Source organism: Agelaius tricolor, unplaced genomic scaffold, assembly GCF_023055355.1.
Source record: "Agelaius tricolor isolate 1412-34295 unplaced genomic scaffold, bAgeTri1.0.p SCAF_34, whole genome shotgun sequence".
NCBI classification, from domain to species: Eukaryota; Metazoa; Chordata; class Aves; order Passeriformes; family Icteridae; genus Agelaius; species Agelaius tricolor.
Window position 1 is genome coordinate 6236661 of NW_027269294.1, and position 18280 is coordinate 6254940.

General features: G+C 37.8%; 1 protein-coding gene across 4 annotated transcripts in view; it reads left to right on the forward strand.

Annotated features, from left to right (window-relative positions):
- Window positions 1–16468, forward strand: part of INTU (inturned planar cell polarity protein) — a 41537-nt gene extending 25069 nt beyond the window's left edge. For 2 of the 4 annotated variants that reach the window (XM_071452362.1, XM_071452361.1), the window contains exons 5-16: window positions 2607–2725; window positions 3024–3113; window positions 3495–3572; window positions 4784–4973; window positions 7156–7209; window positions 8331–8393; window positions 9437–9658; window positions 10872–11279; window positions 11800–11897; window positions 12511–12700; window positions 14591–14745; window positions 15583–16468. In XM_071452362.1, coding sequence (XP_071308463.1) covers window positions 2607–2725; window positions 3024–3113; window positions 3495–3572; window positions 4784–4973; window positions 7156–7209; window positions 8331–8393; window positions 9437–9658; window positions 10872–11279; window positions 11800–11897; window positions 12511–12700; window positions 14591–14745; window positions 15583–15694 — 1779 coding nt within the window. In that variant the 3' untranslated portion in view covers window positions 15695–16468. Of the gene's footprint in view, window positions 1–2606; window positions 2726–3023; window positions 3114–3494; window positions 3573–4783; window positions 4974–7155; window positions 7210–8330; window positions 8394–9436; window positions 9659–10871; window positions 11280–11799; window positions 11898–12510; window positions 12701–14579; window positions 15087–15582 lie in introns of those variants that run through there. The other 2 variants (XR_011683243.1, XM_071452363.1) reach the window with 2 other exon arrangements.
- The last annotated feature ends 1812 nt before the right edge of the window (window positions 16469–18280 follow it).

Here is an 18280-nt window from a genome sequence, read left to right on the forward strand (position 1 = left end):
TATAAAAATAGGATTTAATTTTATTTTCTAGGGACAGGGCTGGGAAGGAGAACCCTAGAAAATTACATGATATCATAATATGTACTAGTCCAAGACCAGTGTTTTCTTGACAACATAGACTTTAAACTTTATTATAAAAAAAAAAAAATTTCAGGGCCTCTGGCTCCTCTCTTACACATGTAAAAGCCTGATTGCAATTCTGCACTTCACAGTAAACTGAGTGCTGGTTTCTTGCCCCATTGTTCCTTTACGTTCTTCCAAGAAATGGATTAATCCTGAACACTGAGCAGAGGTAAAAGAGGGATTGTAATGCCCTTGTTGTCCCTTCACAACATGGAATAATTGTTTCCTGAGAAGTCTTATGCAAGCCCCAAATATGCTGAGAGATGCTTTGCTGATATAATGAAGCTCTTTATAACGTTTCCTTGCTAAAGAATGCCACCTTCTCTAAGGCATTTGTCTTTAATTTCATTTTCTGTACTTCAGGCAGCTTCTATCCTGTGCATGTACTGTCCCAGATTTAGTTTAAACTGTACTTTAAATAAAGTCATGGTACACCAAAGCCATCCTGCCCAATAGAAACGTAATGATCCTTTAAGAAGCTGCCTTGCCCATATCCAGGGGAGGCACAGTATGCAGATCACATCCGTGTAAAATGTGGCAACTGGAACTTGGAAATTAAGTATTCCACTTGGGAGCTTTTGGCACCTAAAATAGAATTAATTTAAGACTTGTAAGCTCTGTCTGCTCAGCTCTACAGGGAAGTGGTACTGGCAATCATTTGGGATGTGTGTATGCCTGTGGGGGGTGTCCCTATGGTAACAGTTTCTCAGTGAGTGAGGTCAATTCTGCCTTTGTTATATTTTAGTTTGAGGTGGCTATTACAATTATACATTACTTCTAGCAGCCTGCAACACTCACATCTTTGTCTATGACCTGATTTTGGCAATAGCATGTCTTAAAAGCAATAATGTTCATGTTCCTTCTGCTGTTACTGGAAGACTCTGTCCGGGTTTGGGGGTTGGGTTGGGGGAGGATTTACACTTGAAGAAATGAGCTGCTTGTATTGATTAATTCCATTGTCATTGGGCTTGCTTTGGAGAGAGCTGATCTGGTGGCATGTGCTGGCCCTTGCTGAATCACTGTATCCATACATGATAACAGTTCTGCCTGTTTGTTACAGTTGGCTTTTCTTGCCCTGGAAACACGTTCAGGTCATTCTCCAACAAATTTTGTGTCAAGGCCCCAGTTCATAATGGAGGGAGGGGAAGAAAAAAGTCTCTTTCTAGCCCTTTGCAGTGCTGCTATTAGAAAACAGCAGGGTTTCTCCAGCTGAGGGATTGATTGCAGAAAAAAGATCCTTGTCACTAATGAGTATTTATAAATAGAGTTAATTAAATTGGATATAAATGAAGAGTTTGTCAGGTCCTTCTATAATGAAATTTTGCATTCTTTTAGTCAAGGAAAATTTCATAATGAGTGTTGGCACTGGCTAAATGTGATTAGTGACATAAACAGGGAGATAAATCATGCCAGTGTTTGATTTGTTTGTGGAGAAAGATAATTTACTATAATCTTTGCAGTGGAGAAGATGCAAAAAAAATAATGGCCCATCATGATTTGGCAGAAAGCAATAAATGAGGGGCAATCATGTTTGCTTATTACTATATTTTTATAGCTGCTGAAATAATACAAAATTCTTGAAAGTGCTTGAATGAAAGAATGATTTTTTTTAAGGGTTAGAAAAAGAAAAATATCTCACAAATATTTATCTCTATAGAGGTTTAGTTTCAAATGACTTGTGTAAGTGTATCTGGTCAGATGTTTCATGAGAAATCTTAGTGGTGTATTTTAAAATTTGAGCATATTCCTCAGTTATCTTTTATGCTATCCACATAAAGCAGCCAGGTAGGTTTATACAGAGAGACTTTAATTTTCATATTCTATGTTAGCTTTCAAGAGCTTTGTGTCTGATGATGGTTTAAGTCAGAATTTCAACATTGAAAGAACTGTACCAATACTTGCATCAGAGAATGACAGAATTGTTTGGCTGGAAAGGGGTGTTAAAGATCATCTAGTTCCAACCCTACAGCCATGGGCAGGGACACCTTCCACTGGACCAGACTGTTCCACCCCCATCCAGCCTGGCACTGACACTTCCAGGGATGAGGCATCCACAGCTTCTCTGGGCAACCTCACAGTAAAGAATTTGAGGACCTCAGCACCCTCCCAATCAAGATATTTTTTTTTCCCTCTCTTGGCATCAGATGTGTTACAGTGTACTTAAAGCTGTAAGTTGCAGTGGCCATGCTGTTTGTCATTTTACATTTCTCCATGTAATAATTAATCTAAATAAGTCAGGCTTTTCTATAAAATACAGAATTTCAAACTGTAGAAACATTCCTGTGCCTTTTAGAACTTTCCAGTATGCCCATGCAGCACAATGCTGGTTCCAATGTCTTATAAAAGGATATGATAGAAGATCTCATGTTTAAAAAACCCCAATTGTTACCACAATAAAAAAATCATGATCTTGTTTTCTGTGGGGATTTTTTGGAGGGGTTTTGGTTTTGGTTTACTTAACTAACAGCTAACTTTCTTCACAGCAAGAAATTATTTATCAGTACCCCATATCTGAAGCATCCCAAAAACTGAAAAGTGTGAGAGGGATATTTCTCACACTGTCTGACATACTGGAAAGTGTTACTGGTACCGAGATTATCAGGTAAAAGTGTTTGAAATGTAATTACTGTTTTTTATTATTTTATACATACATGTACAGCAAACATGGCTCATGCATCAAGTTCTGGACAAACCAGAGCAACTCAACCTGTTTAGGCAGTAACTCTTTAACTACAGCAGCATGCCTGAAGTTGGAGTGCTCAGCCTGGATGTAAATTGATTTGGGGGAGTTTTGTTGTAGTGGGTAGCAGTGACTAGGATTTTTAGTTCGCTGAAATGATTTTCAACTCCTTTATAACTTCATAATGTTAACAGAAAGACTTCTGGTTTCATTTTTCTAGTTCCTCCCTGTTCTTATGTGAAAAACTGGTTCAAGTTGTTTACTGGAAAGAATCTGACAAGTTGCTCGTAATTGGCCTTCCTGAAGAAAAGTGAGTTTCAAAGGAAAGGTTTTGTTTTCCTTGAAATTTTGTGTCCTCAAATTTACTGTGTGTACTCCTCTAACAAAAAAGCCCTTAAGAAAGGGCTTAAAATGTACTCTTTTTACTGGAATTAGTTTTTATGTCTGATTTCACTATTTTGATTGACTTAACCCACATCTTTCATATATCCTATTGTTGTAATTTCTTTTTCATTTTTTCTGAAGAGAATATGATCCCAGAAATATCTGTAAGTCAGAAAACAGTAATACCCTAGGATTTGGTAAACTCAAGTTCTTTGCAGAGACTGCTGAATAACAAGAGTAATATTACATATTTACACATTCTAGGAGGCTCATTCATCATAAAGATGTTTTAATTTTTATTTGTCAGTGTGCCACTTTATCAGCTGAGGAACATGATTCAGAATGTTGTCAGGACCTTGACATTCATGTACAGTTCTTTGGACAGGTGAGTTCTTTCAGAAGTGTTTTCTTTTCAGTCACTCATTTTTCATTGGTGCTCACTGAAAAACACAAATATAAGGATTAATGTTTCCAGGGAATTTCTTGGCATGTTCTTTTACACTTGTATAAAAACAAGAATTCTGTTGGTCTCGCCTTTTGGTTTCAGCCTTAACCATTAGTAAGGTAGTGTTTAAGCAGGCTTTGTCACTTCAGGAAGTTTTGTCCTTGGTCAGGTTAAATCATTCCCATAATCCAAGTCACTGTGGATGTCAGCAGCACTCTGCAAATGTTACCCTCTGTGTCTGTGAAACATACATGTATCAGTGTTACATTTTTAACAGAGTAAACACTCTGGACTTCGCCAGAGTGAGTGTCTGGAGTGCCAGACTCCATCTGGCAGAGTGAGTGTCTTCTCTGCATTTGGAAATCACCCAGGGGACTTTCAGTATGACTGTTACCTAAATAAAATTGCCCAGGTGGATTACTCATGTTCTTGCATTTAATTCAGGGTTAATGTGTGTATGCCATTGTGAAGGAAAAAGAACAAATCTCAGTTTCCAAAAGGATGAGGCTGATGTTTCACACACCTTAAGCTGCTCTGTGGTGGTGTTCACAGGGGTCCCAGGACGAGGGAAGAGATGAGAATCTTGACTCCATGTTTCAGAAGGCTGATTTATTATTTTATTATATCTATTATATTAAAAGAAAATTATATATTAAAACTATACTAAAAGAATAAAAGAAAGGATTTCATCAGAAGGCTTGAAAGGAAAGGAATGATAATAAAATCTCGTGACTGACCAGAGAGTCTGAGACAGCTGGACTGTGATTGGCCATTAATTTAAAACAACTAATGAGACCAATCACAGATGCACCTGTTGCATTCCACAGCAGCAGATAACCATTGTTTTCATATTGTTTCTGAGGCCTCTCAGCTTCTCAGGAGAAAAAATCCTAGCAAAAGGATTTTTTATAAAATATGTCAGTGACACTGCTCTGTGGTAATACCATACTGGTTTAATTTGTTTCTTTGTAGGTACTGCCTGCATATCAGCCTAGTGGTTTTCTCCATATTAAAAAACCATTTTTTTCCATGTTTAAAAAAAATCGAAATGTAGCATGATGCTGTAAAGAAGTTTGTGTATCACTGAGGGTTATATAAACAAGCTGCACATTTCTCAGTGTTATTCTAACTTGAAGTTCATGTTTGTCCAGTGCTTTTTGCCAGGTGGAAAATGTTTCTCGCCTGGATCATTTTTTCAACCTGTTCTTCCAGCGTGCCCTCCATCCTGCAAGGCTGCAGGCTGGCAGCAGCCCCAGTGCCCAGCTCCAGGATCCCTGCAGTGCCCTGCTCCCGGGCAGCCTCCCCGGGCTGCGCTGGCTGACGCTGCCCCAGCAAGTCAAGGTCATGTCCTTTTCACATCTCTCCAGGACAAGTGGCCATGGCAGGCCAGAAAGTCAGTGCAGGTGTCTTCTGCTCTTCCTGACTGATTGACCTAAGTGCTCTGCCCATCCTAGAATGGTCCATTTTCCTAAAATATTCAAGATTCCCACAGGATTGCTGTTGTGAGCCTAGTTCAGTGACTTTAGAGTTACCTAGGAAGAGTAGAGACAGCAGCCCCGGTATGTAGCTCTGTGTTTGATTTTCACCATTGAAGTATTTTGGCAGGCAGGAAATATTATTCTAGAAGCCCGTTTATGTCACTATAGGACACAAAAGAACATGATGCAGACACACTGCTCTTTGTAAGGTAAAAGGGACTTTTTAATTTCTGACTCCAACGTTTATAGATTTCCAAAAGTGACAGTGGATTGGAGGGTGACAGTGCCACCTCTCCAATGACACTGGACAAACCAACAGTCTATCAAATTTCTCCTCCTCCATAAAAGAATGCAAAACAATAAGTTATCTACATAAAGTGTGTGAGAAAGTTTGTTACAAGAATATAAACATCAGGAGGCTTAGAAAAGCTTAAAAAATCAAGGTGACACATGTACTTCTCATAATTTAGGAGAGTTATAAATGGCTGTTGCAGAATCAAAATAAGTACCTACATGTCATTTGTTGGTGCTAGACAGGTACAGATTTTCTGCACCATTTCACTGTGAATTTCACGTTACCTCCATGTTAGAAACTGAGTTGTGCTTTAAGCAGTAGTAAGACAAAAGGTAGATCACAGTAAATTACTTTAATTTTAATTATAACTTAATAATTATATAAATTATAATATTGTATTTTAATAATTAAATAATAAAATAATTTTATCATTTAATAATTATATAAATTATAATAATAATTATAACATTAATAACATTTTAGCTGCCAGTTGTAAACCTCACTTTCATTACTTTAGCATCTGTGACTCCAGTTTCAAATATGCTAGTCCATGCCATTGTTTCCAAACAGATTTCTCTTTGCTAGTGTGGCTTTCTCCCTTTTCTCCTTTAAAGGAGAATTGTCTCCTCCTTTATCTTTAGTCACAGACAGATCATTATTTAGTTCTTTCCACCTTGCACGTTAGGTTTTTTACTGCTTTTTTACAATTTGTTCATCGGGGTTTTTCCATGCTTTTTTCTTATTTCTCAAGTTTCTGTAAAGAGGCTCTGTTTTGCATTGGTCTCCACTTCAGCTTGCAGGCTGCTTTTTTCTTATAAAATAATAAGTTTTAAAAGGACTTATGAAAACAGCATCATTGATACTTAGAATACAGACATCACTTTCCAGAGTTCTTTGAGATCATTCCCATTTGCCAGAAAAGTTTTGTTGTTGCAGAAGATGACATTTCCAGTCAGAGTTTTGGTGAAGAGCTATTCTATTCTATAATGAATATAAAACTGAAAATGTCAGTTCTCCAGGCAGAAAGCCATTTAAGTTTTGACTGGGGAAAAGCTGAGAGGATGATTAGTTGTTGAGTGCCAACAGGCTTGCTGACATTGCTCTGTTTAAAAACTGGCTGTATTTCAATTGGAGGCAGCCTGTTAACACAGCTCAAGAAGTTTGCAACCATGTGATTTAGGTTCTTTTCATTAAGTAGCACATTTATGTCATGAGTTTCAGTGCCTTGGACCAAGAGAAGTATACATAGTTAAACTTGATTTAACCAACAGCTCCTGCAGTTACAGAAATAAGCTTCAAGTAGTTCCAATAGAACAAAAATGTGTGAGAGAGTTTTGGCGACTTCATAGAGACAAAAAACTTAAATGCATTGGATAAAAGATTTTTCTGCAAACTCAGTTGGATGCAGTAGTGTTCCAGGTTTGTCTTTAGCCCTCATGTTTTAAAGCACACTGAAAGTAAGGGTGACATCTCCTTTGTACCAACTCTGGGCTCAGCAGGCACACAAGCAGAGAAACGGTACAGTTCAAAGAGCAGGGAAATAGGCAGCAATTAGAAAGGATTTTTCTTAATTCTGGTATTCCCAGGTATTCTTGATATTTGATGTTACTAATAAAAAATAGATGTGGATTTTTATCCAATCACTTTGTGCCTGTGAATCCCAGTCTGAGACAAGCAAGATGTGCTGTTACTGGAAATTAATGTGTTGGAAATCTCTATTAAAAAGGGTTTTTTTTTTTTACTATTTCAGATGGAAATTGACACAGCACTGAGTGATCTGGAAGCAGCTGACTTTGCAGAGCTGGTAAACATCTTGGTTTTGTTTGCTTTGCACAGTATCTCCTTGCCTTGGTGTCATATTTAGTGGTTTAAGCAAAGCTATTTTCAAAATCCATCAACTTCTTTTAATGAAATGGGAGTCAAAGCAGTTTATCCTGAGTTTCTCTCCATGCTTAATATTATCACATATTAGAATCCTATAGAACTGGTCAATGAAAATCCATGACTTCATATAATTTAAATCCATGGGATGTCTACAAAAATCACAGAGGTGATTGTTGTTGCATTTCTTTTTTGTGTAAATAACTGTCTCCTTCCCAAGCAATTGTGAACAAACTTGGAAACATCTATGGCTCAGAATTTAATTTTTCAGTTTACAGAAAATTCTGTAAATTTACAGTTTACAAATTCTGCTTAGTTTTAATACTGTTACAGAAGGTAATCATAATATAATTTACTTATGTAACTCTTAGCTGTGCGAAGTGTAAACACATTGACATTTCAGCTATACTTTGTAATGAAAGAGCTGTCTTGAGCTCCAGAACAGTTACTATAAAATTCTAAAGAATCCCTGCACTGACCAAGCTGGGTGATTATTTACAGAAATCAGTGTTTATAAGTCACAGTTTATTGCACAGAAATTGATTCCACCTACTTAATTTAAAATACAGTTTATCTATCTAAAACAGGGCTGCTAATGGGAGAGCACTGGGTATTAAAAGATGAATGAATGGGAGTATTCTGAGTAAAATGTCCAAGACTGGAAAAAATGCTTTGACTTGTTTTACTCTAGGAGGGCCCCTGGTGTCAGTAGTTATGCTGAAGTTACTTTGCTGTTAACTGTGAGAATGAACATATCCTAATAAAAATAGTTTATGAACACGTAACAGTTCAATAGAAACTAGTTATTTTAAACTGAATTTTTTAGAGAAAATTGTAATGACACAAAATTCAATAATGGAGGCTAAAAATTTGGTATTTCTCTGAAATGCTCAGTATTAACTGCTGTACTGGTAATAAGATGTGGTCAAATATGTAAGTATTAAAGTACTGATTGCGGTTGACCAGAATTAGTTCACTTGCATTTGGTAAATAAAATAAAAATGCAGAATTAAAAATTACACAATGCTTTTTCCCTCCCAACAGTCTGAAGATTATTATGACATGAGAAGATTATATGTGATCCTGGGCTCTTGTCTCTTTTACAAGGTAATATTAATGATTAAGACCTAAAGATGAGGAAAATGTATCTAGAAATCTGATTTAATGTTTCAGAATCTCATAAATCTGAAGTGAATATATGACTGATTTAAGCATGTATTTCTAGTGCCAGACCTAAAGCTCAAACACCATAACAGAAAAAAATCAGTGTTGGGAAATGCTATGTACTGTGTGAACAGCAAGAACAAAAATACTTCTTTAAAACTGGAATTTGTTGGTGTACAATCCAAGGATTGGAAAGAGGGAGTAATAAGAAAGTAGTAAGAGTCATTTCAACTGAGATTGTAGGATATTTTAATTGGAGCTCTTGTTCATTCCTATGTTTTAATAGCAGGTGCTCTGTCTTGAATCTGTCTTTAAATCCAAGACTTGAGAAAATGTATTGACAGCTTTTTTCACTTTGGCCTCATTCATAACTTTATTTCTCTTTGGTAAATGTAGACAGTGTAATCAACACTACAAAGAGGAAGGTAACAGCCTTTGCTTTAAGAAAACTCGCATTTAAAGACTTTTATCAGGCAATTGTTCTTTGTGCTGGGAGTGTCATGAGAGAAGTGGAACTGCACAGTATCTGCCATAACAGCACTTCAGCTGTAAAGCCCTTGGAGTGGGAATCACTGTACTATAGATTTTCTTTGGAAATTTTCTTAATTCCAAGTTTTTTTTAATTTATGAAATTTAATAATTTTATTAGTGAGTGAAAGCTCACTATTTTTGGAGAGAGAATTCAATGAGAATTCAAGCACCTTAACACTGTAGCTGTTTTGCAAGCTGGGAAAGCCCAGCTCACCTTTGATAACTCACATATATGCTGATGGTTGATTTGCTTATGTTTAGTGTTTTGATTATTTAGAAGTGGCCCAAAAGCTCAATGTTGTTACAACTGTACACCAAAAAGAGTCTGTAGCCAGAAACCTTAAGAGCTCAGTGCATGTGGAGCAGGGATATCTCTGTATGAAAAGTACTCTGAAGTGCTGTGTGGTGGCGTGGTATCCTCACTGAACACACTTCCTTTTCTGTGTTGAATTAAGGGTTACTTGATTGGCAATCACTTGCCCAAGGAAGACCTTGTTGATGTGGGTTTCTATTGCCAGCACTACTGCCTGTTATCCCTGGCAGCAGAGCAGAGGATCGGGCAGTTGGTGATTTGGCGGGAGGTGTTCCCACAGCATCACCTGCAGCCCTGCGAGGAGTCGAGTTCCACAGGATACAGGGAACCTGAAGCAAGATACTTCTTACTCATAGTTGGCTTGGTGAGTTGATGCTGCAGCATGCCCATTCTGTGAGCCTCTCTTTTGATCTTGGGAGTTGTCTGTTCACTAGATCAACACTTCCGTGCATTTTGTTGGGTGTCACCACATTTCTCCTCACAGAAAAAAGCAAGGCACAGTTCCTCCTGGGTTTCACATTCTCTGAACCTCAGAGAAAGCAAAAACAATTCTTCTCTCATTTGCTGTGCCTGTGTTTGTTCACAAGTGGAATGCATTGTGGAAGATTGTTTACCTGAAGAGAATTGGTAATTGGATTGTGGTGTGAGTGTTTTGATTCACTGACCAATTAAATCCAGGTTTGTGTGTTTCAGGACTGTCAGCTGACAGTCACGAGATGTTGGGCAGTTGGAGTTGAGTGCTTGGCAGGTTCAGTGGAGATGTAATATAGAATAATATTGTATAATAAAGTAATTAGTTAGCCTTCTGATAAGATGGAGTTCTCCTCATCATTTCTCCCTGCCACAGGGGTCATCTTGTTCTGATAGTTGGGTAATTTTTTCAAAATACTCAAATTGTAGCTGTTTCATGGGATGGAATTTCCCAGGGAGCAGCATTATTTATACATCTACAAAGCTTGCAAAACTTAATATAAATTCTCATTATTTTTATGCCATTTCACTTCAGTTGAAAATGTTTCTACCTTCATAATCTTGTCTTTTCAGACAGCTCACATCAGAAATGTCTGGATTTGGTTTTCTAATGTGGACTTTGTTTCAAGCAAACAGCTATTGTATTTGCGTTGCCCACAGACCAAGGCAGGAATGATGAATCTGACTCCGTGTTCTCAGAAGGCTAATTTATTATTTTACAATACTATATTATATTAAAGAATACTATACCATACTAAACTAAAGAATAGAGAAAGGATACTTAGAGAATGCTAAAAAGATGATAATGAAAATTCATGACTCTCTCCAGAGTCCTGACACAGCTTGGCACCGATTGACCAATGAGTGAAAACAACTCACAGCAGAATCCAATGAAACCATCACCTGTGGGTAAACAATCCCCAAAGACACATTCCACATGAGCACTACACAGGAGAAGCAAATGAGATCAGAATTGTTTTCCTTTTTCTCTGAGGCTTCTCAGCTTCCCAGGAGTAAAATCCTGGGCAAAGGGATTTTTCCAGAAAATGTCAATGCCACAAACAGCTGATGAGTTTGTAAGCAGTCTGTTCTGTTTGTATTTACAGAGACACTTTGTCCTGTGTGTCCTGCTGGAGGCAGGGGGCTGTGCATCCAGAGCTATTGGGAACCCAGGGCCAGACTGTATCTATGTAGACCAGGTCAAAGCAACCATTCTCCAGCTGGAAGGAATAGAGGCCAGCATCGAGGAAAGGCTGGATTCTCCCTCCATGCCACCTTTAGCCTGTGCTGACTGGTTCCTTCCTGCAGCACGGGACAGACTGGAGAGCTTGAGCACCTCCCCAATGCTGAGCAAGCTGCAGAGCTCCTCCTGCAAAGCTGGGAGCACTGCAGGGAGCAAGAGGAGCCTCTTTGGGGACACTCTGCACACCCCGAGGAGCAGCGGGGCAGCTGAGCAGGGCAGCGAGGGGCCCGCCGAGGAGGAGAGCACCAATCCACAGCCTCTGCTGGAGCAGGTCAGAACTGAACAGCTTCTGGGGGCTTGGGGAGAGGGCAGCCCATTCCAACTCAAGGTGCCTTTTACAAAAGGCACATTATAAGAGAATAAGTCCCCTGAATTCCCTATAAAATAATGCTGTTGCCTTGGGAAGCACTGAGTCAGCCTCAGAGCCATCATGCTTTTTTGTTTTATCTTTGCTTGTAAATATTTGGGCATTTCACATGACTGAAGTGGGCACAGCTGTGTTGAAAAAAAGCAGATGTAATTGGAGACTATCCCCAAAATAACCTATCACAACTAATTTCTGTACAGTTGTATGACCCCAAAACAACCTATCATAACTAATTGCTGTACAATTGTATGACTGCTTCTAAGTTTAGTCTAAAATAGGCTATAAAATACATTTATATAAATTGATATAAGTGGGCCTTATTAAAAATGCTACGTTGTCCTCTTCTTTCTGTTGGTTTGGTTGGGTTCTGGTCTTTCTTTAGGTGTGTGTTCTCTGTTATTTCATCTATCTGCTTGTTCTTCAGACCACTAGGAAAAAACACACCCTGCCAAACCCATTTCATTCAGGAAACCTGAAAAAAAACTCTTCAGAGAAAGATACAGAACTTCCTAATGCTATGAAGTAAGAAACTACTTTTTATTGAGTATTTGATTTTTTTTTTAGGCCATACTTAGATTGTTTTTTAAATATACACAGATCACAAAAGTCCCCTTGTGATTTTATCCCAACCAAAGCTTTGCCATGCAAAGATTATCAGAAGTGAATCTGTTAAACTGAGAGCTTAATTAAACATAAAAATTTGAAATAATACAATAAAAACCATCTGTTTCTGAATAATATGTCAGTATTGTGCACACCTGTCCCACATCTGTGTGACCTTGGAGTTTCAAGCAGGAGTTTCTGGACCACACATGTAGTTACCTTGTGCCTCCATGTTATCTCTAGGTAGGTGTGCAATGAACAAAGCTTTTATTTCACTTTGCTTTTTTGGAGACAGTTTTTGAGAACACAAATTTATGTGGCAATGCCTAACTAGCAGCACAGTTTTTTAATTTGTTCCTTTTTTAAATTGAGTATTACAGTCAAAATCAGCAGGATTTCCTTGGTGTGAAGATAGAAACCTTTGAATGCCTGTATCTGTTTTGTACCCTACTGTAATTAGAAGACCAATTCTGCCTTAAGAAAAAAAAGCTGCAAATTATTTGAATTAAATGACTTCTCCAATGTTTTTAAGGTTGACATCTGGTCCTGAGAACACCCTCTTCCATTATCTGTTTTTGGAGACAATGCAAGGAATCTTTATTACTCCAACTCACAAAGAAGTAGCCCAGCTTGGTGGCTCCATCCACCCTCAGTTAATTGAGAATTTCTACCAGTGCTGTCTTTCAATCCGCTCCATTTTCCAGCAGTCCATGAAGAAAGAGGTATGGAAATTTGGATTTCTCTTTGTCCAATCACATTCTCAATTCAGTATTTCAAGGTTCTTTTCACTTCATTATTTCAGTTGTTCACGAGCAGCTGTATTTTCATGTCTGCAGACTCTAAACCAAAGTGGAACAGTGTCAGTTGTATTTTTTAGATCCTACAGTGACAATTCAAGTGAGTTAAGTGAGAAAAGGGGAAATAACAGTACAGACTGAATTAAGGCAAGTTTATAAATAGCAGTATAGTTTTTCTTAATGTTTCTTTGATGTTACTGAAGAAGTAATTTCTGAGTCCTGACACAGCTTGGCACTGATTGGCCAATGTGTGAAAACAACTCACAGCAGAATCCAATGAAACAATCACCTGTGGGTAAACAATCTCCAAACACATTCCACATGGGAGCACAACACAGGAGAAGCAAATGAGATAATTATCGTTTTCCTTTTTTGCTGAGGCTCTCTTTTCTTTTTCTGGCTAGACCCATGTGCCTTGTAATTCTAGGAATTTTTAAGTGTTAAAAATAGTGTTAATTTGGTGGATTGGTCACATGACACTGGGGTTTGGCTGAGTAGGACTTTGGCAATGAGCCATGTATTTTGGGCATTTCTGTTGGGAGATATAGAAATCCAAAAGCAAGCAGAGAAAAAAAATGAGTATTTCTTAGCATCAAATTGCCTTTGGCTATAGCCATTAAATAGACATTTTATAGTTCAAACCATAAAAACTGGGAACCAGAAATAACTGATGAACATGTCTCGTTCAGCAAAATTTGCTGTAGTCTTTGCAGATTGGCTCTAGCAATTAATGCTGAAATTGGCAGGCTGTATTATGGCACAAGGAGAATGTGAAAGAATAAATAGAAATTTGCCTTGTTCATTGTACATGATAAAAAATGAAATATAGAAATGTACTATTATACTGTGTGTTCTTTGTTATCTGCTAAGGATTGTTACAGTTTGGGATCTAGAGAGCTGCACCAGTAATGCAAAGTTACTGTAAACTGATCAATAATCAATTTTTCCTCTATTTTTGAGAACACAAAATTCACAATTTAACTTTTAAAATGCGTACAGGAGTCTTGAATAAATCTTAAGTTTAGCAAAAACAAGCTCAGTGGTCTTAAACCCTTAAATAAGATGTTTTGAGCACATTTTCTAGATCTTCAGTCCCTACATCTTCAATGTTGTAGGCAGATTGAACAGTGTGGTTTCTCTGTCTGCATATGGCAGACAGAAGTTCCTTGTTTTCTAAAAACACCTTTTCTTTGACCTTTGAAGCAATTGTTTCACTGGCAGATCCAGAGACGAACTGGAACTTTTGCAAGGTTTATTCAAAGGTTTTTCTCAAAACACAGCTCTAACAGCTTGAGAAGACACAAAAATGTCTTTATTTTCTATGCTTTTATGCCCTCATACTGAGTAAGAGTCAGAAAATCTCTGAGCCAAGTGCTTCAGCTGTTTATTTGCAAAAAGAAATTCCTGCCTGGCCAAGTTTATTCAATGGACTTTTACTATCATGGTTCTTAATTAGGGAGGCACACAGAGGAAAAAAGATGAGAGCTTTAGCTGTTGTAACACACTTTTTCAAGTGCTGTAGTAACTCAGATGTCTTATTCGAAAAACAGTGTTTAGCTAGAAGGAAAAAAAGTCAAAAAAGGGAGCATGTGTCTAATTCTAAGGGGTGTAACAATAGAAAAGCCTTTTGATGCCCAAGTAACAAAACTGTGGAGAAAAGAATCATGTAAGCAAATCAGTTATATCTCCTAAGCCTGGCTTTTTGACAGCAGAGTCATCCATCAGAGAGTCCTGAACAAATCACATGCTTGTATTTGCCTGTGTTTATGTCCAAATGTCTCATTCTCTACTAACATTTCACCAGCTGTTTTACAGAAAAAGAAGAAGGCAGGCAGTGGGATTGCGGATTTCAGTACGGCAGCTGAGGACCCAGGGCTGGTAAGAGAACATGGACTGCTGTTTGAGTGCTCTCCTGAAAACTGGACTGACCAGAAGAAACCACCACCAACAATGAACTACTGGGTTGTGGGGTAGGTTTGAAGACAAATTTCACCTCCACATTTTCATTTGGACTTATGCCATTGTGTTCTTTAAAAATAAATTTAGCACATCACAGAAATACTTGAGCTGACTGACTGAGGAAGCTTTAATTTAAGGGGACTGGGAAGTTGCATTCATGTGAATTTCCACCTTTAATAGCTGCTGAGTCAATGACATAAATAAGGTGACAGTTATAATTACTGTTGTATTATAAAAGAGGCTGTTTCATTGGGAAGAAAAATGTTTAAAGAGAAAGAAGAAAAATAATTGTTTCCAACATGAATGTACATAACTGCTGTTTGTGTGGAAAAATTAAAATCTTTAATGAAAACATTGAAAAAATGTTCATGTTACCGTTGATACCTTTTAAAAATAATTACAATGCACAGGTATTAACAGCTTCTCTATTTTAGCTTTTTCCCTAGGAGAGCTCATTGGATTAATATGTGGGAATGTAACTACCCAGATGTTACTACAGTTAAAAATTAGTAAATATGTGAATCCTGGGGCTTGCTCCCAAGGACCTTGATTGCAGTTTCTACCCCACAGACTTGGATTGCTGCAGACCCAGAAGATCCTGAAAACCTGACGAGTTTTTTCCCTACACAGCCTTAAAAAAACTGAGTAGAGAATAACTTGATTTTAAAATCCAGTGTGTTGAAAGAGGTCAAGTAACACAGGACAGACACCAAAATTTGCCAACTGTCATACACAGCAGCTTGTTTTAACTTCCTGCTGAAACCTTGCAGTACAACCAGAATCTACCATTTGGGGAGAAAAAACAAATAACACCTGTGATGATTTTCTTCTTTTCTTTTCTTCCCCAGGAGACTCATTCTCCATCCCAAACCTCAGGAGTGTTACGTGTGTTTCCATGACTCAGTGACAGAAGCTGCTGTGGAGCTGGCCTTTAAACTGTCCTTTGGCTTAGCTGCATAGCTGAGCTTCCTGCACACTCAGGCATCCTGCAGGGTGGTATTCATTCTTTAAAATATCCCATATAAAGGGAAATGAACTCAATTTGGGTGCCACCCATGGGGCATCTTTGAAATGCTTTAAAAAAATCAAATACCTTGTGGTATGACACAGTTAAAACTTCAGTGGTGCTTCTGATGAACTCATCAATTGAATGCTAATTTTCAGAGAACCAAAGTTCTTATTTTTATATGCTGTCACTTTTTTTTTATGCTGGTCATAACTTTATTATATGAAAATGCCAGATCCTTTGTTTGTTCACTGCTGTTCAGTGTTCAATATGCAACATAAAATGGTAAGCTGATCTTCAAAGTACTCCATGAACATAGAAATTGGTGGTAGAGGAAAAAAATGTTTCCCCAGTTACTTAAAATTTTGCACCTCTGAAGGCCTGAGAAACACTAAATGTTTTCAGTAGCATTGTGTTAATCAAAACAGAGACAAATCTTTTAGACAATTCCTGGCACTAAGCCTCACAAAACTGATGGTTTACTATTTTTGCTCTCCTGCACACTTCAAGGACTGTAGTGTGGTTGATGTTTTACTTGACTCCGTGAGTTTTAACTATAAATAATGCTTAAATTTGTTCAAATGCCATTTTGAAGACACAAAAAAAACCAGGGGCGGGCAGGGTGGTTTTAAGATGTGCGTGGACTTGGCTTATTTTATATTCATAATTTCATAATAAAAATGTATAGTTGTTCAAGAACAGTAAAGCATTTTTTATTCTTTTTTTACTTAATGTGTTTTCTCTTGTTTTATTATTTTATTCTATTATTTTATTCATGAGTGCTTTTCAGAAAATGCATAACTAGGATTGCATTTTAAACCACGGGATCAGAAAGTTTTAACTGTTCAGGAAAGCAAATTGAATTCCATGGGTTCTCATGGCCAAATGTTTAGATCTTGTTCTCAGTAGTAAATGACACAGTTTGGGGTAGTCCTAAAACAGTCAATCAAATGCTTGCAGTGCTCACAGGGTGATTCACAGCTTGTCTTCATCACTCAACAGTTTGCTTCAGTTCCAAGCAGCAGAAGTCTTGGGCCTGAAGTGCAAGCTGTGATTGAGGACTTGGCTAATCAGCTTTCCTCCAGGATTTATGGTTCCTAGCAGATGAGCAGCAGTATTTCAGTCTGAGGCCTGCAAATCACAGCAGCAGTCTGTTAGCTCTGTTCCCCGTGTATAAATCAAGTGATGCTACACCTCTCAAAAGTCTAAAATGTCTGAGGTTTGGGCATTACATTTCCTGGTGGATGGAAGAAGGAACGTGGAGAAAAGGAAGCTTGCTGCAGTGCTTTTAGCTGTTTATCTTCATGTCCTGGAGAACCCTTTCTTGAATTTAGAAGAATAATGTCATTCTAAAAGTGCCACCAAGTGTCTGATACCTGTATCAGCTGTCAGGCATTGCTTTAAGATGGAGTTTGAGCACCCTGTCTGTCAGCCAAAATGCACGGGGAGGCTGCTGCAGGAGAGCAATGTCTGCACAGCCCTGTAAATACTCTGCTCTCCTGCACTTCCCATTGCTATCCCTAGCCCTAGAAATGGCTGAAGTAAGGAAGTTGAAAATCTGAACTGTTTCTCATATTCCTGGTGTTTCACTCATAGTTTGAGATCTTCTAGAGCTAACACCAAATTCATATGCTGTTGGTAAGTTTCAAAATAAATCCATTTCTCCAAAAAGAAGTGCTTGAAAAAGAAAGGACCTGAAAAGGAAGAGTGTTGGCCTTGGTTGCAGCTCATACCAAATGGAAGAGATAATTGTATAATATCCTTGGTGTAGTATAAACTTTGGAAATTTCAAAATCTCTAGTTGTTTTTAAAAATCCATTTCTTTCTCTGTAGCATCTCTGGCACTGTTTGGCAAATGTGACACACTATTTCCCAACACAGGCTCTAGAGGTTGCTTTTAAGGACAAATGCAAACATATTTTTATGTCCAAAGGGGATAAAGGAAAACAGATAAAAATAATCTTTTGTATATTAATTTTTAATAAATAAAATAGATCTGGTCAAGAGCTGTGCACTTCTTTCCCTCAGCATGGCTGGTAATGAGTGGTGGTAGAAAGAGGCAGGTTTCCTGTGTAGCCTATTGTTACAGCAATAAAATTTGGGTTTGATCTTAAATTATTAATGACTTTGTGAGGTGCCTGCAAATGTCCCTCCATTCACATGGATTCTTGAAAGGCACACAGGCCAACACCCGTGGAATTAATGACAAGGAATCTTGGTCTTGGAATATGAAGTGTTGATACTGGCATTTGGCAAATTGCATAAAATTCATTCATATCAGCAGAATGGAAAATAAATTATTCATATCTGGTTTGTTTAATGTGAAAATAGATGGAAAATCTGCTTCATTTGTCTCTGTCTTAAGTTATCTCTTTCAGGATTTCTTTGATTAGGTTTTGATAATGTAAACAAAAATCCAGTGTTCTGTGTTTTCTCTTGTTGACAGTTCTTTACTACAGTGCCAGAAAATTTCCTTGCCCCAGGCTTTGCTGGTAGTGCTGACCAGGAGGAATTCTGTCCGTCACTGAAGTTTGATTAAT